Source organism: Solanum stenotomum, chromosome 5 (assembly GCF_019186545.1).
Source record: "Solanum stenotomum isolate F172 chromosome 5, ASM1918654v1, whole genome shotgun sequence".
Taxonomy (NCBI): domain Eukaryota; kingdom Viridiplantae; phylum Streptophyta; class Magnoliopsida; order Solanales; family Solanaceae; genus Solanum; species Solanum stenotomum.
In genome coordinates, this window is record NC_064286.1 from 23,312,575 (window position 1) to 23,336,430 (window position 23,856).

At 35.8% G+C, this 23,856-nt stretch overlaps 2 protein-coding genes and 1 pseudogene across 2 annotated transcripts; 2 read left to right on the forward strand and 1 right to left on the reverse strand.

The window, feature by feature from the left end:
• Positions 1-790: 790 nt before the first annotated feature.
• On the reverse strand, positions 791-1,680 carry LOC125866416 (uncharacterized; annotated as a pseudogene).
• Positions 1,681-5,225: 3,545 nt separating this feature from the next.
• Positions 5,226-7,919, forward strand: LOC125863797 (uncharacterized). Its single transcript, XM_049543794.1, has 3 exons — positions 5,226-5,912; positions 6,157-6,178; positions 7,657-7,919. The coding sequence occupies exons 1-3, from the start codon at positions 5,226-5,228 to the stop codon at positions 7,917-7,919; spliced, it is 972 nt and encodes a 323-aa protein (XP_049399751.1).
• Positions 7,920-8,655: 736 nt separating this feature from the next.
• Positions 8,656-9,321, forward strand: LOC125863798 (uncharacterized). The gene has a single exon (XM_049543795.1). It carries the CDS (start codon positions 8,656-8,658, stop codon positions 9,319-9,321), a length of 666 nt encoding a protein of 221 aa, XP_049399752.1.
• The last annotated feature ends 14,535 nt before the right edge of the window (positions 9,322-23,856 follow it).

Consider the following 23,856-nt stretch of genomic DNA (forward strand, 5'->3'; position numbering starts at 1 on the left):
AAAATTGATACTAAAATTACTCAAACTTTTTTTAAGCTGATATTAAATTTTCAGAAAATTATTATGTACATGAAACACAATTGCATCCATAAATATCAAAATTGTATGTATATGATATATAATATTGGTAAAAAATACAACTTTCGATACTCTATTATTAGAAGATACAAAATTTATAAGATGATATTATGTATATGATATATCATTGCTTCAAATGATACCTTTTTTACATGTTGTCTCTTTTAACTTTGGCACACATCGTTACAAAGATATTAAGTATCAAATACACAAAATTGATTCTAAAATTACTCTAACTTTTTTTAATTTGATATTAAATTTCTAGAAAATTATTATGTACATGAAACACAATTGCGTCCACAAATATCAAAATTGTATGTATATGACATATAATATTGGTAAAAAATATAACTTTCGGTACTCTATTAGTAGTAGATACAAAATTTAGAAGAAGATATTATGTATATGATATATAATTGCTTCAAATGATACCTTTTCTATATGTTATCTCTTTTAACTTTGACACACATCACAACTATTGATACTATTATTCTATCCCATACAAAATTTACAAACAATTAAGTATCAGACACATCAATGCATACCAAACTAACTTTATCAGAAATTCACAATAAATAAATATAGCCAGAATTAAAAACATAACATTTTTCATATATTGCATCATAAAATAGTAACCTAAAAGTACTTAATAAAGTATCAAATTTGAGAATTATTAGACATGCAACATAAAAGTATTTCTAAAAAGCAAGCATCAAGAATCTTTCGGGAAAAAAGTACATGTTCTTCTATTGTGACCTTCCTGTCCACATTGTCCACAACAGTTCGTGTTTGTGGTAATCTTTCCATCTGGATTTTTCTTGGCCTTCCAGGCATTTTTTTGTATCTTGGTGGCAAGACGACTTCTTTCAAAACACATTCCGGAGCTATCCAATCACATTTGTCTGGAATTGGTTCTATTGGAATTGCATATGTGTTTGTTATTGCATCATGTTTATAGTAATCAGAGCAGTAGGGGTGTACATCTTTAATATTCATCTTCTTCAAAATAGCCATTGCATGCGCACAAGGTATCTTGTCATGTTGAAATCTACCACATGAACAAGTTTTCCTCTCAAGACAAATAATGTATCTTATCCCACCTTCATACACTGCAAAAATATATTCTGAAGATGCAACAACCTGCAAATGTTTAAAAATTAGAGACACATTAAACGAATTTTGATTTGGTATACATAACAATATAATGAGAAGTAAAGCTAGAAACATAATACTTCTAATACAGATATGTACCTTCATTTTCGCACATTTGGATGCATTTATAATCAATAATTCTTCAAATCTTCTCCCTAATGATTCCTTTGTATAAGATGCTATTTCTCGATTTTTGCAATTCCAAGTACCAAATAAAATTCTAGCTTCTTCCAGAAAGTCTATAATAGGTAATTGTCGTGCATCAACAAGGCAATCATTGATACATTTTGCTATGTTCAAAGTCATCATTCTCCCCCTGTTCACTGTTGCATGAGATGTAGCCCACCTTTCATACCCAGCATCTTGAAGATACTTCTTAACTCTGCCATCTACTTTTTCCACTTTAGCCATTAATTTTTCAAAATCATTTTTTCGATAAGCCTTTGCCATTAAATAGAACAGATCACTTAGTATGGATCTGCTTCTCCTGAAGTATGTACACACATTTTTCCAGAGGTGCCATATGCATGAAAAATGAGGAACATTTGGATAAATAATACTTACACTCTTCATTATGCTTTCATTTCTATCTAATACAACACACATTTGTTCTCTATCACCAAATACATTTTTAAACTGTTGGAAGAACCGTGTCCATGAATAATCATTTTCCGTGTCTACAATTTCATAAGCTAACAACAATATACAACCTTAACATTGAAACACACAACATTATGATTCCTTATACATAATTGTTGCAGGATGTTATATTACTATCTTAAAAAATTAAATTAATAAACAACATGACATACCTACCCCATCGAGTGTACTTGCCGATACAAATGTCCCTCGATAAGCTCCGCTAAGATGTGAAGCATCAACAACAACAACAGGCCTACATAACTCAAACCCACCCTCTGATCATTGGCCTTAATGATATGAAAAGATACATAAACTCATTATTTTTCGACTTGTGCATCCGTATATATGAATTTGGATACAAAGTTTCCAACATATATATGTATTTTGGCATCTGTTTATATCCATCTGCAGGTTTATCCCTTATCATCTCCAATGCACATTCTTTAGCACGCCATGCTTGTTGGTAAGAAATTTCAACTCCATACCCTATCCCTCAATGGACATGTATATTTACTATTGAAGTATCTCACTTTAAATATGTCCGTATTTTTCCTAACAGATGCCTTGAAATTCCAACAACAATCATCTGAATAACATACTAATACGTAGATGCAATTATACCATATATATTTGGTACTTGATCAGGTTTAATGTATCAATTCATAATATTAAAAATAAAATAATAGTACAACATACATTATTACAAATACTTTTAGTTAAATAGTAATGTGCACACATATTGAAATATCACACAGTTTATATTGTTGATATACAAATGAGATAACAAATTCAAAATTCACTTATTAACCTGATTTCACTTATCATTCTTAATTGATACTTTAATAAACAGAGTTAACTCAAAATGCACATGATACTTTATTGTATCCAATGAACACAATACACACACCTATCCTTCTTAATTAATACATTAACAACTAGAAGTAACTCAAAATGAACATGATACCTAACACCTACAATTGCACGTAACACATTTTATTTGTGTATCTTGATCAACATAATAGCAAATAAATTATAAAAAATGAAGAATGTTATAAGATTGAAGTATCACATACCTTTTGCTATCAGATCTTATAACTCTAAAATTGAAGCTATGCTTTATTTGTATTTTGCCATTACAACCAATAGAGTTTCCTTATCCTTGTACAATTGCTTCACTTCCACATTAGAAACATTTGTATCTGATATATAATTTTCCACCTTCATTTTTGGTATGTAATAGGAATCACAAATTTTCGATTCAACAATGCTTAAAGCCTTTGCGTCCCTTTTTCCACCTTCAACACACACAATTGCACCTATTGTTGCATCAAAATTTTGTATCTCTTCATCACTTTTATCCAATGTATCAATGCATAGTGGATACATACCGAATCCTACCTCATGTTTCTTCACTTCTATGTACAATTTCACCCCATATCATTCCGAATACACAATGGAGATGAATTACCTTCTACGACGTATCTGATCTCCATATTTTTTTTGATTCATCAACATTCAATTCTGTTGCAATTGCTGAATTAAGATTAACGAACGCAATATTTTCCCCAATCACTATGCCATCACTTCTGTATCGCTCATATCTAACATCACTTTTCCATATTCCTGAATGCCTTAACAAAATCAAAATATTCATTACAAATCTTCACCAAAAAATGCGCTGCAAATTTTTTTGACCAGCCTTCTAGAGCTTTTCGCAAAACAGGAAGAGAGAATTTCAAAATTTGAAATTTAAAATTTTAGTTCAGTAATTATTTTATGAATGACTGATTTGTAGATGAAAGAAACGTATGCGTGAATTGTGGTAGTCAATTACTATTTCTCTTTTAAATCCCTTATTTAACGCACTAAACTGATAAAATCCCCTTTTTAACGCACTAAACTGATAATTACAACTTCTAAATTAAAATATCCGCCCACATATTAAAGAATCCACAAGACAATAAAATAAAGGGAATTTTGTAATTTATGAAAGAGTAGGGATAGAAAGTAATTTATTTATTATACTATGTGCTTTGTATAATTTTTACTATTTATTTTGATATTTTAATGATGGGGAGGGAGGTTAGTAAAAATTAAGCCCTTACCAATTAAATTTCTTATAATTTGGATAAGTAAATTTAATAAATTAATTTTGGTCTATATACACTTTTGGTAATTTTCCTTGATAATTTCTTTTCCTTAGCTTCTCATCTTTCTTTTAAATACCATCTTGGTAAACATTTTGAATTTCTTATTATAATTAGAACTAGTAAAATTACCCACGTCTTGCGCGAGAATTCAATATCACTAAATTTATCAAATAATATGTAAATTTATCAGTCATTAAAACTAAAACACTATATTATCTTATATACAAGATTACGTAGTAACAAACATTAATATTTTTATGATTTATCCTTTTGCTTCCAGGAAGTGTTACTATTTGATATTTTTGGGGAATCAAATAAACATCATCCGTAAAAAGTAAACAAATATTCTATTTTTAACTTGTAAAAAGTTCAACCCCACCTTTTCCTTTACATATATCATTTTAAAGTTTCTAATTAAATATATCATAAGAAATTATTTAAATGGAAAATTAAAGGAAGAATGTATCATATTGGAAATAAATTCAACATACCATATATACTTGAAAGGAAAAAATATTCCACAAAACTATTCAGTTTGTTTGAGTGCTTTTTAAAAATCAGCATATCAGAGTGATGAAGTTCAATTTGAAACTACACTTCTATTCCAATCGCAGTGTCGAGAAACACATCTATTACTTCAAGAAACGTATTTACAACCTGCAGTAAATTTGAAAATCTATCCATACTTCATATTGAATATGAACAATTAATTTATTGTGTAGTTATTTATGTCTTTGGGATTAAAAGAGGCTCCAGTTTAGTCATATTCCTTTATAGGTCGTCCGACACAACATCCTTGAAGCCATGTCAAAAGTTTATTATTCTTGTCATCTTTTGCTGGTTCACTTTGCACATCAAGGTATGATAAGGTTTTTAAGGTTGTTATGTCCTTACAATGACATACCAAATTTTAGTTTGTCTTCAAATATGCTAATATAGATCTTTAAGGGATTCTTTTATTGTACCTTCAATAATTTCAATAGTGAAAACTTGCGTGAATACTCAATTAACGTGTTCCATTTAATCCGTACTAACAAATACTTATAACAATAAATTTTTAGAAACATAAAAAACTAAATTTAAATCATGTACTCAAAAACAACAATTAATAACATAAGCGAAAATTAATAACTTTAAAAAATATACTAGGATCTGTAACAATAGAATGAAATAGAAAGAAAAAAAGCTCAAAGGAAGTTAGATATGAATGCCGAGCCAACTAAGAAATGGGCAAATTTGTTTAACTCGAATCGGATGTCTGCAAAAAGAATGAGCCTAAGCTATGTGAATCCAGTCATGAAGAATGGAGAGAAGGTCATAGAGCTGAAGAAAGAGGAAATCGATAAAGCAATAGAGGAGTGGAAGCATGCCCTAATACTATATGTGGTTGGGGATTCACCAACTATTGCTGCTGTGGAGAGATACATTGCACTGCAAGTGAACACTGTGAGTAAACCCAAAGTTTATTGTCATAATGATGGTTACTTCTTAGTTCAATTTGTGAATATGGTTGATAGGAATGAAGTACTATACTTAGGCCCTCATTTGCTGAATAATAGACCTATCATTGTGAAGGTTTGGAATCCTAAGTTTGATTTTAACAAGGAGGTTTTACAGACTGTACCGATTTGGGTGAAATACCCAAACCTGCCCCTCAATTGCTGGAGTATGGACTCCTTGAGCAGGATACGTAGTGGGTTAGGTGAACCGCTACATGCTGATAAATGTACTATGAAGGTAGATCGTATAGCATATGCTCAAGTACTTATTGAAATGGATGTAGCTAGAGAGTTGCCTAAAAAATTGAAGGTTGAAGATCCAAATGGTAGGATGTTTGAACAAGTAGTGCAGTATGAATGGGTGCCAGAATATTGTGTTGAATGTATGCAGGTAGGGCATAAATGCCATGTGAAGGAGGGGGGGTAGAACTGCTCCATTAAAGATAGTAAGTAAGTGGCAGCCTAAGGTTGATGGAGGTAACGTAGAGGAGAAACAAGGGGATAAAGATCAAGTTGAAAAACAATTGAATGTGCCCTAGAAATAGATATCAGCAATAGTAGGCAGAAGTCAAAGTAAACAACAAACATATCCTGTGTTGGTGATGAATGGCTTTGAAACTCTTAACTGTGAGCAGGGAAGTACAAGTCAAGAAAGTGGTAAGTAGAAGCATAAGAAGGGTGTGGGAGAAGATATAAATAAATACAGTTAAGCAATTAGTAACTTGGAATATTAGAGGGTTAAACAAATTAACCACATCAACAAAAGGAATTAAAGCTGTTTATGAGGGAGAATAATGTTAGTATTATAGCTATATTGGAGCATAAAATAAAGGCAGTAATGCAGAAGAAAGTAACTCATAAAATTGCACCTGGCTGGAACTGTGAGGAGAATTATGAATACTTTGATAAGGGGAGAATTCGGGTACTATGAAATCCTCATTTTGTGGAGTGTGTAATGGAGAACAGATCTGATCTAAATATCCATACTAGGGTAAAAATAAAAGCAAGGGGAATAGAGTTCAACTTTGTGGCAGTATATGGTCTACATACAATTCAGGACAGACTGGCATTGTAGGAGGACATGAGGAAATTATCTACAAATATTCAAGGGCCTATGTTATGTATGAGAGATTACAATGCAATATTGCAAGCTATTGATAGACCACAAGGCAGTCCAATTCAGGATATAGAGATTTAATGATTTCTTGATAGACACTGGAATGCATGATGTAAAAACAATTGGGGGCTCATATACTTGGACTAGTGGTCATACTTGTAGCAGGATAGATAGGGCCATAGTAAATGCTGAGTGGATGTTGACTATGCCAGTTACAGAAGTGGAAATATTAAGACCAGAGGTGTCTGATCATTCTCCCCTGAAAATGGTGCTGGATGACACATGCAAAAACACTTATAAAGCTTTTAAGTTCTTTAATTGTATTGCAGATCACCCAAGATTTCTCCACATAGTCAAACAAGCATGGAAAGGGAAATCTAATTTTTGATCTTCCTCTAAATTTTTTTTTTCATGGGCATCTTCTATTCAAAAGGATCTTACTCAATTCAATAGAAACTTAACTTCTACCCAACTTTTTTTCTTTTCAGGCTAAATTGTTGGGACAAACTTTTTATAGGAATTCAAGCTTCTTCGAGATCAATTCCAATAATATCGAGATTGGAATGAAATTCTAGTTATACCTCGGCCGCTTTTTTTAGAACTAATTGATAGGCACTTAGTTTTCTATAGAACAAGCGGGCGATATGCAACATCAATCAAGGTAAAAGGATAGTCACGAAGGGAGTTTGGTGGAAACTGAAAAAGGTAATAAGAGCAATTAAAGGTTTGAATAATACAGAGTTTAAGGGAGTGAAAGACATAATACAACATATTAGAACACAACTCTACTAGGTACAAAATGCTATGGTAAACCATAGTCAAGTCCATGATAACAGAGATCAAGAAAAAGAGATGAGAAAACAACTTGAGAAATGGAGTATGATTGAAGAGGGGGCTATGAGACAAAAATCTAGGGTGAAATGGATAAAGCTGGGAGATGCGAATACATGATATTTTTTTGTTCACATGAAAAATAGATTGGCTTAGAATACTATATCCAGTCTTACTATTGCTGCAGGTATAATTGTGCACTCACACAAGGAGATTAAAAATGAGGCCACTATATTCTATAAAGCACTACTAGGACAGACAACTTCTAATTTACCAAGTGTGGATATAAACATAATGAAAAAGAGAGGAACACTGAACAGAGAGCAACAACTTCAACTAGCTGGCCCAGTAACAAGAGAGAAGGTGAAATTAGCTTTACAGGGGATAAGTGATCTTAAAGCTCCAGGGAAGGATGGGTTAAATGCAATGTTCTTTAAGAAAGCTTCGTAAGTGGAGGGTGAAGAGATAACAAATGCAATGCTAGACTTTTTTAAACACAGGGATGATGTATTAGGCAATAAGCTGTACAAATGTCACACTCATTCCTAAGGTGCAGAATCCAACAAAGATAAGTGTGTATAGACCCATATCATGTTGCTCAATAATTTACAAAATCACTTCCAAAGTGATTACTGCTAGATTAAAACTGGTTTGGTTGCAAATGAAGATAAGAGTAGGGTCTATTTTGGAGGAGTCAAGCAGCAACAACAGGATGAAATCTTGAAGGAATTACAGTTTGTAAAAGGGGAATTACCTTTTAGATACCTTGGAGTCCCATTGAGTACCAAAAGGATCTCCATAGTGCAATCAAGCCACTCTTAGACAGGATGCTTAACAGAATAACCAGTTGGACAACAAAATTTCTATCGTATGTTGGAAGAGCTCAACTCATCAAAAGTGTTTTGTTTGCAATACAATGTTTTGGTCCCAGATTTTTACCCTGCCCAAGAAGATCATCTTGATAGTGGAAAGTATATGCAGAAGGTTCTTATGGACAGGAAATGTTGAAAACTCAAGGAAGGCATTAATTGCATGGGACAAGTTATGTTGGCCCACAACATGTGGGGGAATGAATTTTCTTGATATCTATACGTGGAACAAGGCTGCAAATAGGAAGATGCTATGGAATTTATGCCAGAAAAAGGATAAATTATGGTTTGTGTGGATTCATACATAATATGGGAAAATGGGCATATGGAATGTACAGGATGGGCAAGCTTCTTGGTTGGTACAGAAGATTTTAAAGGCTGTAAAACACTTGCAAGAGGCTGGCTTTACTGAAGCAGACATGGAAAGTATGGAAAAATACAATGTGAGCAGAGTGTATATGCAGATTAGAGGCAGAATGGAAAAAGTCGGATGGAGATCACTAGTGTGGAAAAATGTTAGAGCTCCGAAGTGGTTATTCATTTTATATCTTGCGGTGATGGGAAGGCTTGCTACAAAAGATAGATTGGCTAAGTGGGGAATAGTTCAGATCCAAACATGCCATTTATGTCAACAAGAGAATGAAGATCATGATCATCTATTTTTCAAATGTAGCTATGCTGCAGAGGTGTGGACTAGTATATTGAAGTGGAAAGGGATAAATAAAAACACCAAGAACTGGATGGAAGAGATACAATGGGCTAGCAAATGTATGAAGGGACAAAATGGTACAACTATGGTGTACAGGATGGCACTAGAAAATACAGTCTATTGCATATGGTTGGAACGTAATGCCAGGATATTTCAACTAAAGAAGACAACATCAAGCATACTGGTGAAGCACATCATCCAGGAAATACATGGGAGAGGAAGTAGATATGCCAAGGTAGCCACTAGATTAGATGATTTGAACAATTATCCATAAGTGTGGTTGAATGTATTGTGACTGATATGAATAGCAAGGATGGAGCTTATGTCCATGCCGGCTAAATCTTTCTGTTTTGTAAAGTTTACTTGGTAAATAAAATGTTTACTTACCAAAAAAAAAAAGAAAGAAAAAAATTGAGCCTACTAAATGCAAAAGTATCCCCTTAAGGAAATTATTCTTCTCTAGTATCCGAGGTTTAAAGGAATAGATCCCCTCAGGATAGAATGATTATATTCAACAGTGTATTGATACAAAAATAATGGTGTCAGTGAGCCACTCAACAGGAGAAAAGTCCACGAATATTCAATTGTGTAGAAGAAAAAGAAGAAGTTCAGAATTTTTATTGTTTTAAAATGAGAGGAAATCCATCTATTTATAGACAACAAAGGGTAGTGTGAAAAAATATTTATTGTGCCTTATCAGAAAGGTTACAACTATTTGGAAAAGTTACAACTCTTCGGAAATGTCACAACCTTTCATAAAAGTCACAACTTTTCATAAAAGTCGCAACTCTTCATAAAAGTCGCAACTTTTCGTAAAAGTCACAACTTTCTATGTAAGTCGCAACTCTCATATTTCATTCATATCTCTTAAAATCCAACAACGTGTACTTCAGATATTAATTCAAAGCTCTAATAAATGACACTAACATTAAATCTTTATTGTACCACCCCTAGACAAAAAATGATTAAATCAAATCACCAAAGGTCTTAAGATTATCGATAAATGGTAGACTAATGCTTCCAACAATGCAAGTATACATAGGATTAAGTTTGACCCAATATTCCTATCTGGCGATCAGTTGTTTAAGTAAGCTAAAAGGGGGGCTGATATTTATACATATGGAAGATTTGGTGGAGGCTTAATTTGTAAGATGGTGGTAACGGCTGTGAAGGTTTCTTAGAGGAGCGGAAGGCTAGTTCTGAAAATAAATAAATTAAAAGAGAATCTTGGTTTGTGCTGGCGCCATGTAGGCGGGATTAGGTTTTTTTATATATGTATATATATATATATATATATATATGTGAAATGATTCCTTGAATAGATAGAATTTACACTAGATAACATATTATTATTTAAAATCTTCGTAATGAAATTATTTAGACATACAATTTGAACTGGGATTCACACTAAAAGGGTACAAAAAGTAGGAGTGAGTATTGTGTAGTGATACTCAATATTATAAGCCGATCAAGAAAAGTATACAACTAAACAAGTAAAGTAAAATGTAACCAATGCTTACGATGGTGGGCCTTTTGATATTTTTTGTGCAATATATAAATGTATGGGTCAAGTTTTACATTTAAAAGAATTTGAAATCCTACATTTTGAAGAATTTGTGATTAAAATTTCAAAAATCAAGATTTATTTCAAATAAAAACTTGAAAGTGGGTTCCTAAGTCCTATGGTCAAACGTCTTCTTAGATTTTCTTACCAAAACAAAACAAGTAAATAGGGGAAAAAATAAGTGTTTGTTAGAAATCACTTATTTAACAAGAAATTTATTTTTAGAAACTACATATTTAACCATAGAAACCATGTCATCTAAGAACTAATATACCATCATTATAACAAACAAATCAAGACATATAAAAAATGTGTGAAATAACATGAATACAAGTAGCTCATTAATTATGAGAAGGATGTAATAACGATAAATTCAACAACAAATGAAGAAAGCACGAGCTTTATTATTGCAATATGGGTATCAATGCTCTTGTCTTGGAACCTAGATACCATTTTGAAAATGTGGTATCCTTCACAAGCTTCTCAGGAAGGAAAGCTCTGGTCTAGTGGATTGGTGCACACGTATTTGGCATTCAAGTAGGCTACAACTTACTCTCTCTTAGAGTTGGCTCATTGAGGGCATTGGTATGATAACTTGCTAGTTGGGGGGTGGGGCTTTTAGGATTGTTTACCTTGTACTTGCAAATCATGTTAGACTAAGCATATTTGTGCATTTTTGAGTAAAATGTATCATCCCATCCTTAGTTATTTTGTTGCCATCCGTTTGGACTTATTTTAGGTTAATCACGTTAGCGAGGCAGTCATTTAGGCCTTAGCCTAAATTTTGGATAAATTCTTGCTTCAGATGAGTTTCTCGGAAGTTCTAGTAAGTCCAATACCTTTTCCGCATAGACGTAGAATTTCGACCTATGTTTTTATAGAATAAGAGTTGTAGGGTTAATTTTGAACTTTTGTATTACTTTTCCGCATGATCATTATCTATATTATCTTAGCATATTGATTAAGGACCTATATAAATTATGATTTCTGACTTAATGATTCTTTCTTGGGACATGCTTCCAAGAGATTGACTTTCTTGAAGGATTATGGTAATTTTAAGCCACGATTCAGGTCGAGCACCGTATATTCTTTGATTACTAGTCCCAGTATATTCTTATTTTTGTTCGTACATAAAACTACCTATTGTCTGTACTCATCGGGCATTATGCGGGTTGTTGTTTATTTGCAATTACTTATTGTGTAAGTGTACCCTCTTGGATTATGGGGTCCATCTAGCTTACAATTAGTCTATCTTAGTTTGCTTTATCAAGTTATTTCATCGTATTACTCTCGATTGATTATTTATGACTCTTTGTTCTCTTCTTCCGCCTTTTCTTTCATACCTTGTTAGTTGTACTCATATTTTTCTATACTTATGTCTTATTTGATCTCAGTCGGCCTATGATGCCTATTGAATATCATTTTTTTTTGGTAATCATAGTGGACTTTGGCATCTTTTTTTCTTGATGCAGATTCGAGTACGAGTTATCCACATAGACGCTTACATCGTGTTGCACCTGCTTATTAGAGATAAAAGTGAGCTTTAAGGCGATCATAATTTGCCACGTCCTTTTACTTTTGACTAGTCTTGTCATATATAAAGATATAGTTTGTATATTTAGTTTCTTTTCATGACCCAAAATTAGTCCATAATGGCTCCCACTATAACCCTCGAGTAGGCAAGCCTAAACCAAAAACAAGATTGTCGAAGAAGCAGTTTAAGTAATAACAATAAGAATATGCAGAAGTAGAAATATAATATAACAAATGGGCCATATCATAAGTTTGCAATATAATGCAAAATATACAAAAGAGGCCCAAAAGTACCGATATTACAAACTAACACAAGAACCAATCCCCTCTTTTTATACTTAGCCAACAACACTTAGGCTTTCCCTCTGAACTTTCTCCTTTCTTCCTCTTCATGGCTCTCGACCTCCACATTGTCCTCTTCATCCTTCTTTTTTGCCCTAAACTCACACATCTTTTGATACACTTCATTGACTTGAGAGGGTGACATAGGATGAATGACATATTTATGTTCATCCAACACAAGTGAATATTTTTTGGTTCTTCCCTCTTGTTTGGTTGAACGATCAAATTGCTAAGGTCTTCCGGGTAGTACATGACAAGCTTGTATTGAGACCATATTAAATAGGATCTCATCTTGGTATTTCCTAATTTTGAACTTGATCAACACTTATCTATGAACCCTCAATTTTACACACTCACTCAACCATTGAAGTTTGTAAGGTGTAGCATGCTTAGTGGTAGAAAGTTCCAAGAAATCCACCAAAGTAGTGCTAGCAATGTTTGCAAAACTTCCAGTATCAATGATCAAGGAACATACATTATCTTTGATGAGACACTTGGAATGGAAAATTATTCTCTCTTTGACTTGGATCAACCATGGCCAAGATAATCATAACTCGCCTTACAACATATTGGTATGAGGTACTCTCCTTTTTGAGGCCAAGATTCTTCAATTGGTGCCTTCTACATCAAACCATTAGGAACGACGGCATCTCTTCCCTCAGATAGGTCTTGTTCCTCATCTTCATCACCTTCAAATTCATCATATTCTTGGGTTTCTCCTTCACAACCTTCTTCTTGATCTACCCCTTCACTAAAATATAATTCCCCTCCTTGGATTTGAACATTCAACCGATTGGGACATTCACGCATCATATGACCCCATCCTCTACGCTTGTGACATTGAATGCCTTTAGGAAACTTGATTGGGTCTTTATTAACTCTTTCTTTTGGTGGGTACTTTGGAGTGTTCCCTTCAAAGGGTTTCTTCTCATAAGGCTTCTTGAAATCCTTATTTTTGTTCCAACCCGAAGATGTTTGAGATCCTTACTTTTTCTTACTCTAAGAATTTGAAGATGAAAATCGTTGTACTTAGGTACTTTCTTCTCTTTGAGTTCCCATCTCTACCTCATTAGTCACTTCGAAGATGCCATTCAAGCTAGAAAACATGTAAGTAGTCATTTTGGAAGATATCTCTTTGTTCAACCCTACCTTAAAATGAATAATGACATGCTCTTCATTCTCTTTGTATTCTAGCTTCAAGATCAAATTTTGGAACTTATCATAGTAGGACGCAAAACGTTTTTTCCTTGCTTCAAGTTGTACAATTTTGCAAGTGACTCTAGTCGATGTCTTTCCAGTACATAGTTTACTCTCATAAGGGCTTTCTATCCGGTCCATGGTGTAGGGTGTCTATCTTGAAGTACTAGATAATACTTTTTCATGTATTCTCACCACGTAATAGCAAACCTTTCAAATTGATCAATGGAAAAACAACTCTTCTTGACCTCGGTCAAATCATTGACTTGGAAGATCCTTTTACAAAGCGACTCCCATTCTAGATAATCATCGGTATTGCATTACCCTTTGAAAGGTGGAAGATTAGTCTTGATGGAGTTGATTCCAACATCTCAGCCTCCATTTCCACCTTGGTCCCCATAACAGTTTCCTCGGCCCTCACCTACTTTGTTTATGTTATAGTAACCCCTTTGCATTCCCCTTTATATGGTTACCATGTCCTTCTCCCAAAATTTGACAGTACTCTTAATTGGCATAAGCTTCCCTTGGTTCTCCACCTTGAGGTTGGTTCCCATATTGTCTTCTCACATGTGCTACCGGGCCAAACTTACCTCCTCGCCCTCTATGCCTCATTTGACCTCTTGGTCTATTACTTTGTGCTTCATTCCATGGTGCTTCTTCATCTTCACCTTCATATCCTCCTTGGTACTCATCATCCCTCACCTCTACTACTTGGATTGGTTGGTTTTTGTTTTGAGGGGCTTGGTAGGGTGGATATTTTTTTATGGCATTTGGTAGGGTGCATTTTGGTTTAGTGGTGTTTGGTAAAAGGTCGGTTATAGTTTTGTGGAGCTTCTTGATTGAGTTGGGATTGGAGTGGTCGACTTGTATTTCATACATTGGGACATAAATTGATTGGTGTTTGGTTGAATGCTTGATGAAAGGTTCCGGGTGTGATAGTAGGAGAATTAGTGTGGGCATGTCCACTTGTGGAAGCACAATAGGTAGCTTGTGGGGTGAAATTAGTAAAGTTACTTCGACCCTCCACATTGATCATTCTATCATCCATCATCAACACTCATGGTAGTCATCATCAACTCCATTATAGATTCCAAAGTAACCCCTCCCATAAGTGGTTGGGTTTCACTTTCGGTTTCCATGGTACCTAGCAATAAGAAACTCACCAAAAACAATAAACAACATTAGCGTTAATAAAATGAACTCACAATCACTCGTGTTTACACACCTTTGATTGCCTCTCAAATTGGATCGGCTAGTATTGAAGATTGCATATACTCGGTTGTTCACAAATTGTCAATTTCTACTCTTAGTCGGAATGGATTCTTGTTTCAAGAAAAGATGGATGACTTGATTAAAGCAAAACGGACTTGAATCAAAAAATTACTACGAAGTAAAACGAATAACAACATGAAAAGAAGTGGCACTAGCAAAGAAGAGAATTCAAGAATCAATAATCAATAAGTAGATCAATTACGAGTTGAAAATTAATTAGGGAATCGTGAGAACGATTGAGAATCAAGAAAAGGAAACTAAGCAACTAGAACCTGAGATTGGTGGCATAAAATGAGTTTCAGGTCGCCAAATTCTGTGTTTTCTTCGTCAAATTTGAAGTTCAGCTCGCCAACATGAAGTTCAACTATCCAATGTTGAAAGAAAGTCTGGGCAATTCGCTGAGCTGGGTGTCAATTTGCTGAGTTGCTGAGCAAAGTCGGGCTCGCTGAAAAGGACCAGTGTGTGCACCTGAAGACCTCAGAATTTTGTGCTTTTGTGGTCCCCTCGTACTTCTTACTTTATTCCTTACCAATTCCCTTGTGCATTAACACTTATCCACTTTCTCTTTCTTTTCCTTTTGGATTTTTATAGATTCCTTCTTCTTGAAGATTTGAATACCCCCTTAAGAACACTATGAACAAGATGAATATCCAAAATAAAACCCTTAACAATCCCCAATACTTTTTATCTTTCAATTCCTCTCCAAATCCTTCAGATTTCAAAACCCATTTGCATCTTCTTCAAGCTTTTTCACCTAACAATGGTGGAATCTTCAATATTACCCCAAACTGTACCAAATCTCAGATTTAGACTCAATTAAGGCTAGGAAACACTAATTAAGCATTAGAAATTTCAAACAAGACTCAAATAAACAAAGATAGATAGACACAAAAAGAGGAAATAGAAAGCAACCAAAAGGTATATCAAACCTTAAGACCTCAATTTGTTAACCCTAGAATGAGCACTTACCTTTTACGATGACCTCGAGGGAAATGAATTCACCTTGCAACCAACGTTTCTAAACAATAATCAACTACAACTTGTACCAAGCTCTCAACACTCTTACAAGAGTTTCAAATTATCAAAATTCAAAATAGTCTACTGAAATGAGAACTTAAACTAGCTATATATAGTTTTACGTAGTTACAAAACAGGCCCAAAATTGGGAAAAGCGCGAGCTGGGTCATCTTCGACGAGCTAAGTGGGTTATCGAGCTGACTCTTCTCTAGAGCTTCTGGAACTTTAGGCGAGCTTATGAGCCCTTGCCTAAGCCAGTAGGCAAGTCACCGAATGAGTCAAGCTCACTCATAGTGGAAGCTTCTTCAACCGTCTTCCCTTCACCTCCTAAAGCAATCTTTAAGGCATGGAACCCTTTATTTTCCATCAACACAAGCTCAAGTACCTCTAACTTTATGATCAAACCTTGCATTCTGTCATGACCCAGGGGTACACCCTAGATATTACATGGCGTATAAGACCCTGAGAGGCCCCATACAAGCCACTTAACTTTCATAATGTAAGATAATAGAAATGAGTGGGAATTTAAAACATTTTCAACAATATCAAAGTCTTTATAAAATGAGCGAAAGTCTAATACACTTGTCTCAAACCATCTAAAACTTGAAAGTCTTTGGGACACAACCCATACAATAGTCAAAAACATAAAATGAAACACATAAGGAAATGGTGATCATATCCTCGAATGCTATGAGGACTCACCAATCTTCAAATCTCAATCTACTATGATCCTAGCCACGCAGATGGAAGTCAATATCGCCAGACCCTACATTTGATAAGAATGTAGGCAAGAGTATGTGTTAGTATAAAATATACTAAATATGATAGCTAGCATAATCATCAACATAGGAATAACATAAGCGTTAGTCAACCTGAGACATAGGCTATAAGCATAAGAGATAACAACATAAGTCATAAGCATATTCACTGTACATAAATAATCATACTATAAGAGGAACTCTTCTCAAGTAGCCTCAACTTATTCTTACTCAATACTTGGGTCATCCACCTCTAGTCATACATATCAAGGAAGGCAATTCAAGTAACAATTCAAGCTAATCTATCATCATGCAAGTAAATCTCATATCAAAACCTGCTTACAATACTTCCTTGAAGTAATCTTGTTTCATCATAACTATGCTACGTTGATTAGGGACTTATCCCTCTTTAGCTATTCTTACTATTCATGGAAGTGTACTTCTTTACTAGTCCAAGACAAGTCATTACTCATGAATGGTTACAATTTATGAATTCAAGGCTATCAAGGAAAAACACCTCATTATGCTAGACCAAGCTAGCATGGAAGACATTCTCTCTTGCAAGTCCAAGCTACTCAAGGAAGGGTACTATTGCTCAATCAAAGCTATCATGATATGGTGTGGCCTCACCAAGTCAAGCTACCATGCAAAACACTCTATTGTGCTTAGTTCAAGCTAACCATTGGAAGGGTACTATTGCTCAATCCAAGGCTACCCAAGAGATCTACTAACTCAAGCTACCAAGCATGGTCTTGTCTTACCAAGTCAAGTTATTCATGAAGGGACCTCATATCACTGCTTCAAGCTATCATAGTTCATACATGCTTTGATTCATTTTAAGTGAGCAAGCCTTTCAACCTAGAATCGTTCTATGTTAGAAAACATTTCACATAATTCATTCATACATACATAAAGTAGATCATGTGGGTATCTACAAATCAACAATCATCATATACCTTTACTCTCAAAGCCCTACTAAGCATCATTCATCATGTAAGATTTACTCTCAAAGCCCTACTAAGTATCATTCATCATTTAAGATTTACTCTCAAAGCCCTACTAATCATGATTCAACATATAAGTTTTACTTTAAAAGCTCTACTAATCATCATTCATCATACATGCCTTAGTTTCAAGACAAATTCTAATCTCAAAGCCTACAAGTCATAATTCATCATATATACTTTGATTTCAATCAATTCATGTCTACATGCTTCACTCTCAAGAAATTCATATCTATATACTCTAATCTCAAGCAATCAACAATATATCTCATCAATCCTAGAAGATTATATCTAAATCCTTAATTTCCCCTTTCATCTCATAAAACCCATTTACATCAAATTCACCTTCGAATCATGGGTTAGTTATGGGTACATGCAAATTAATCCTAAAAACATGTAATTCTATCAATTCAATCACAAACAATCACAATCCACTAAATTGGATCAAAACCCATAACACATTAGAAGAAACCCTAACTAGAATTGGGGAATTCTTCTTCTAAATTGAGGAAATCATGGGGGCTCCATGGATGAAAGGAATCCATGGATGAAAAGACATCATATATGTCACGCCCCGAGCTACCACTGAGACGCGGACACAGGACCTAAGATCACAAGTGACCCCAAGCTAACCCTGCTGGCATAATCATGAGCATACTAACGATAAACTGAGAATTAAAACTGATGCGGAAGCTAATAATAAGTAAATTTGAAATGATGGGGAATACCCATATACTAAATCTGAATATCAAATTTGAGAGTTTAATACATAAGATATACCAACTAGAAATACTAAGCTGAATCTAACTATGTCTGAAAATAGCCTCTAACAGACTAAAAGTGCTAGGAGATGCCCCGGCTAAGTCTAGCAAAACTGAAACTAAAAGATTGAAATGCTGAAATGATAACATGACTATTGTCCTCGAAGAATGAGGACTCACTACTGATGTTGCTGAACTGGAGATCGGCAACCGATCTAAGCGTGATCTGGATGCTGAGAACCTGAACGTACATCACGAGAAGATGTAGCGCAAAATATGCGTCAGTACTTGAAAGGTAATGACCATGCAGGATAGAATAAAGATGAAATAACATCATAACTGAATAGAGCAATAAAGCAATAATGTAATCTGAAACATAATATAGATACTGAATACTGAGCTAACTAAATGCAATGACCAAATTTAATATGTTGATATTGAATACTGAATATACTGAAATGTGGTCAATGCAATGGAATCTGACCGAACTGTGGGGGCTACTAATAACGACAATAAAACCACATGAGCTAAATGTGGAGTCCGATGTATACGCCCCATCGAAAGGACCCAATACACCCGACCAAAGGTATAGAGGCATGCTGGCATGATCACTAAAATGACACCCACATAGGGGACTTACAACCTACGTGGCTCGTAGTTCTGACACTATATGGGTGATTGACCCTAGTCTAACTCGGTATTATGCTACTCCCAATAGATTTAATGTTTAACACATTAAGACTAAATTCTATGATATACTGGATAGCTCAAAACTGACATGGAAACTGAGAATGCACATTTATATACTGATAATGACACATTCAAGACTGAGGCAAGTATATCTGAAATACTGAATTATCTGACCTAGCATGTGCAATCTAAGAACTAAACAAATACATAGCTAGGGTTCTGAAATTCATCCAATAAACGAAGTAATAACATGATAATCTGATTTGTATCATATAATTAACTAATTCATGAGAATCTACTGAAGTTCTAGAAACCCTAGGTCTAGTTAATAATAGGGAATCAAGAATCTGACTGAATTCTAGGGACCTAATAGGCGAAAGCAATCCACTAGTGAAATCTGACATACCTGGTGACAAATTCCACGGAGAAATCTTTCAATTTCGGGGATAGAACTGATGGAATCTTGCTACGTTCTTGAACTAGGGTTGCTCGCCTCCTTCTCCTCTTTCTCTTATAATTTTATAAGTTTTGATTAAAGATCCGACTTAGGTAAGTTCTAGTTATGTTTCTAGGCTAAAACTAATCAAATCCACGTAGTTTAGGTTAAAACTACGTAGTTTAGGGGTCCAACAAAATAGGAAAAGCCAAAAGACCCCTAACTTAAAGTTGCAGACGAGCTGACCATGACCTCTTTCATGGACCGTAAAAGTGACCACGGATCGTGACGGCCCTCGTGATCTTCACTTGGTCCTGTGGTTCTGAAGGCTTGGTCCACGAGGCCTTACCACGGCCCGTGTGGAGGACCACAGACCGTGAAGGTCCCCGTGATCCTCACTTGGGCTGAGGTCTGAATGCTCTGGTCTGAGGGCTTACAGGCTGGCCTTCACGGACCCTACCACGGGCTGTGTGGAGGACCACAAACCGTGAAGGTCCTTGTGGTCCTCACTTAGGCTTGAGGGTCTAATGGCTAGTCTAGGGGGCTACTGCCTAAGTCTTCACGGACGCCCCACGGCTGGTCATCAAGACACAGACCGTGAAGGTGCTCGTGGTCTGATGTCAGGGCCTTGTTACTTCCAAGTCGTGACCATGGGCAGGTCAACGGACCGTGGACCCTATCACGGTCCGTGAACCTTGGTGTGGTTCATTGCTTCAGGTAAGTTCTACAATTTTTTTCTGGGTTTGGTTTTCTAGGTGTTACAATATCTCCCCCTTGGGATCATTCGTCCTCGAATGAAGACTAAACTAGCTGAAATGGAGAGAATGAGCTACAACCCTACCACAAAACACTGGAGACTGATTTCTGACTGAACTGAGTTCCAATAACATGCAAATACACTGAAAATGCAAGTGCAAACTGAAGAAACATGATACTAAGACTGAATTCACACATGAATGACTGGAAAACTGAAGAGGAACTAATACCTCAAGCTGGAGTGGAATCGACATGAAAGAGGTGAGGATACGTGGAATTCATGGCAGCTTCTGCTTCCCAAGTAGCTCCCTCTACGGACTGACTCCTCCACAAAACCTTGACTGATGCAACTTCTTTGTTTCTCAACCTTCTCACTTGACGATCAAGAATCTCAATTGGTACATCCTCATAAGAAAGACTATCTTTCACAGATGTGAAAGACTGGATGAACTGCTGCTAATTGTGCTGGCAACTCTAACTCATAAGACACTTTACAAATCCTTTTCATAATCTTATAAGGGCCTACATATCAGGGACTGAGCTTCCCTTTCTTGCCAAATCTCATCACCCCTTTCATAGGTGACACTTTCAAGAAAACCCAATCATCAACTTGGAACTCTAGTTCCCTTTTTCTCACATCTGCATAAGACTTCTGGATACTCTAGTCTGTGTTAAGTCTATCTCTAATGAGTTGCACTTTCTCCATAGCATAATGGACTGAATCTGGCCCTATCAAGGCTGCTTCACCTACTTCAAACCAACTAATATGAGATCTACATCTACGCCCATACAATGCCTCATAAGGGGTCATCTGAATGCTGGAATGGTAGCTATTATTGTAGGCGAACTCTATAAGAGGAAGGGGATCATCCAAATACCCTTGAAGTCGATCACACAAGCTCTCAACATGTCCTCTATGATATGAATAGTACGCTATGCCTAACCATCCGTATGTGGATGAAATGTTGTGCTAAGATTAACCGGAGTACCAATACCTTTTTGAAATGACTTCCAGAAATGAAAGGCAAACTGAGGACCTCTATCTGAGATGATAGACAAAGGAACCCCATGCAACCTAACTAACTCATTAATGTAAATCTTGGCGTAGTGCTCAGCTGAATCTGTAGTCGTGACCACCAAAAAGCGAGAAGACTTAGTAACTCTGTCAACTATCACCCAAATAGAGTCATGCTGTCAGCGAGTACGAGGTAAGCCTGTGATGAAATCCATGTTGATCACTTCCCACTTCCACGTAGGAATGTTGATCTCTTGAGTCATACCCCCTAGTTTCTGATGTTCTACCTTCACTTGCTGACAATTCGGGCAGTTAGCCACAAAATCTGCTATATCCCTCTTCATGCCATTCCACCAAAAGACTTCCCGCATATCACAATACATCTTAGTGGCTCATGAATGTATAGAATACCTGGAGTTATGGGCTTCTGCAAGAATTTGCTGTCTCAACTAGCCCACGTTAGGAACACATAATTGACCCTGGTAGCGAAGCACACCATCTCTCCCTTGGGAGAATACTTCAACTCTCTGTTGATGGAATACACCCTTGAGTTCGAACAATATCAGATCATTATCTTGCTTTTCCTTAACCCTCACTACCAATAAAGATTCTGATCCATTTTGAACTGTCACACCACCATATGATATGCTCATAAGACGAACTCCTAAACGAGCAAGCTTGTGAACATCCTTTGCTAGCTCTTATCTTTCTTCCTCAACATGTGATACACTACACATAGATAGTCTACTAAGGGCATTTGCTACTACATTTTCCTTACTCATATTGTAATGCATACTCATGTCATAATCCTTGAGGAACTCAAGCCATCTTCTCTGGCGAAGATTCAACTCTTTCTAGGTGAACAAATATTGAAGGCTCTTATGGTCAGTGAACACTTCTATGTGAACACCATATAAGTAGTGTCTCTAAATCTTGAGTGCAAACACCATTGTTGAGGGCTCGAGGTCATGAGTCAGATAGTTCTTCTCATACACCTTATGCTGGAAGCATAAGCTATAACCTTACCTCGCTACATCAACACACAACATAGACTGACTCTGGATGCATCACAATAAATCACATAATCGTCTGAACCCTCTGGTAGAGTCAAAATAGGAGCTGTAGTCAACCTAGTCTTCTATTCTGTGAAGCTTTTCTCACAATCATCTTACCACTGAAACTTGACCTTTTTCTGAGTTAACTTAGTCAATGGAGAGGCTATGGATGAAAATTCTTCCACGAACCTTCTGTAATAACCCGCTAGACCTAAGAAACTTTTAATATCTGTAGGAGAGGTAGGTCTGGGCCATTGTTTCACTACTTCTATTTTCTAGGAATCCACTCAAATCCCTTCGCTGGATACTATATGCCCAAGGAAAACAACTGATTGTAACCAAAACTCGCACTTATTAAATTTGGTGAATAACTGGCGATCTTTGAGAGTTTGCAGAACAACTCTCAAATGACTCGCATGTTCCTCCTCATTCCTAGAGTAAATGAGGATATCATCAATGAAGACGATAACGAACAAGTCCAAATACTGCTTGAACACTCTGTTCATCAAATCCATGAAAGCTGTAGGAGCATTGGTTAGTCCAAATGACATAACTACAAATTCATAATGACCATAACGAGTTCTGTACGCTATTTTCAGAATGTCACTATCTCTGACTTTGAGCTAATGATAACCCGATCTCAGGTCTACCTTTGAGAAATGACTAGCACCCTGAAGTTGGTCAAACAAATCATCAATCCCAGGGATGGGATACTTATTCTTGATTATGACCTTGTTCAACTGCCTATAGTTAATGCACATTCTGAGAGAACCATCTTTTTTCTTCACGAACAATACTGGTGCACCCCATGGCAAAATACTAGGTCTAATGAAGCCCTTATCTAGAAGGTCTTTCAACTGCTCTTTCAATTCTTTAAGCTCAGTTAGAGCCATTCTGTAAGGATTAATAGAGATAGGCTGGGTATCTGGAAGGAGATCAATTCCAAAGGCAATTTCCCTATCGGGAGGAACTCCGAGAAGATCTTCTAGAAACACTTTTGGGAACTCATTAACTACAAGAACTGACTCAAGAGTCGGGTTTTTCAGATCTTGAATCCTTAGCCTGAACTAGATGATAGAGACAACCCTTAGAGATCATCTTTCTAGCCTTAAGGTAAGAAATGAATCGACCCATAGGCGCTAGGCTACTACCCTTCCATTCTAAGATTGGTTCGTCTGGAAACTGAAAATGAACAATCCTAGTTCTAAAATCGACTGAGGCATAACATGAATGTAACCAATACATATCTATAATGACATCGAAGTCTACTATTTATAGCTCTACAAGATCTGCTGAGGTGAATTTCTGGGAGACTGTGACATGGCAATTTCTGTATACCCTTCTAGCTATAACTGGGTCACCGACTGTGGTAGAGACTGAGAAAGGTTCTAAGAGAGTTTCTGGACTAA

Excerpts from the sequence above, each read along its gene's own strand:
- LOC125863797 (XM_049543794.1), top strand. The coding sequence starts at position 5,226 with ATGAATGCCGAGCCAACTAAGAAATGGGCAAATTTGTTTAACTCGAAT. Across the intron at positions 5,913-6,156 it reads ATTGTGTTGAATGTATGCAG|GGAAGTACAAGTCAAGAAAG; the intron begins GTAGGGCATAAA and ends AACTGTGAGCAG. Across the intron at positions 6,179-7,656 it reads AAGTACAAGTCAAGAAAGTG|GTATAATTGTGCACTCACAC; the intron begins GTAAGTAGAAGC and ends CTATTGCTGCAG.
- LOC125863798 (XM_049543795.1), top strand. The coding sequence starts at position 8,656 with ATGGGCATATGGAATGTACAGGATGGGCAAGCTTCTTGGTTGGTACAG.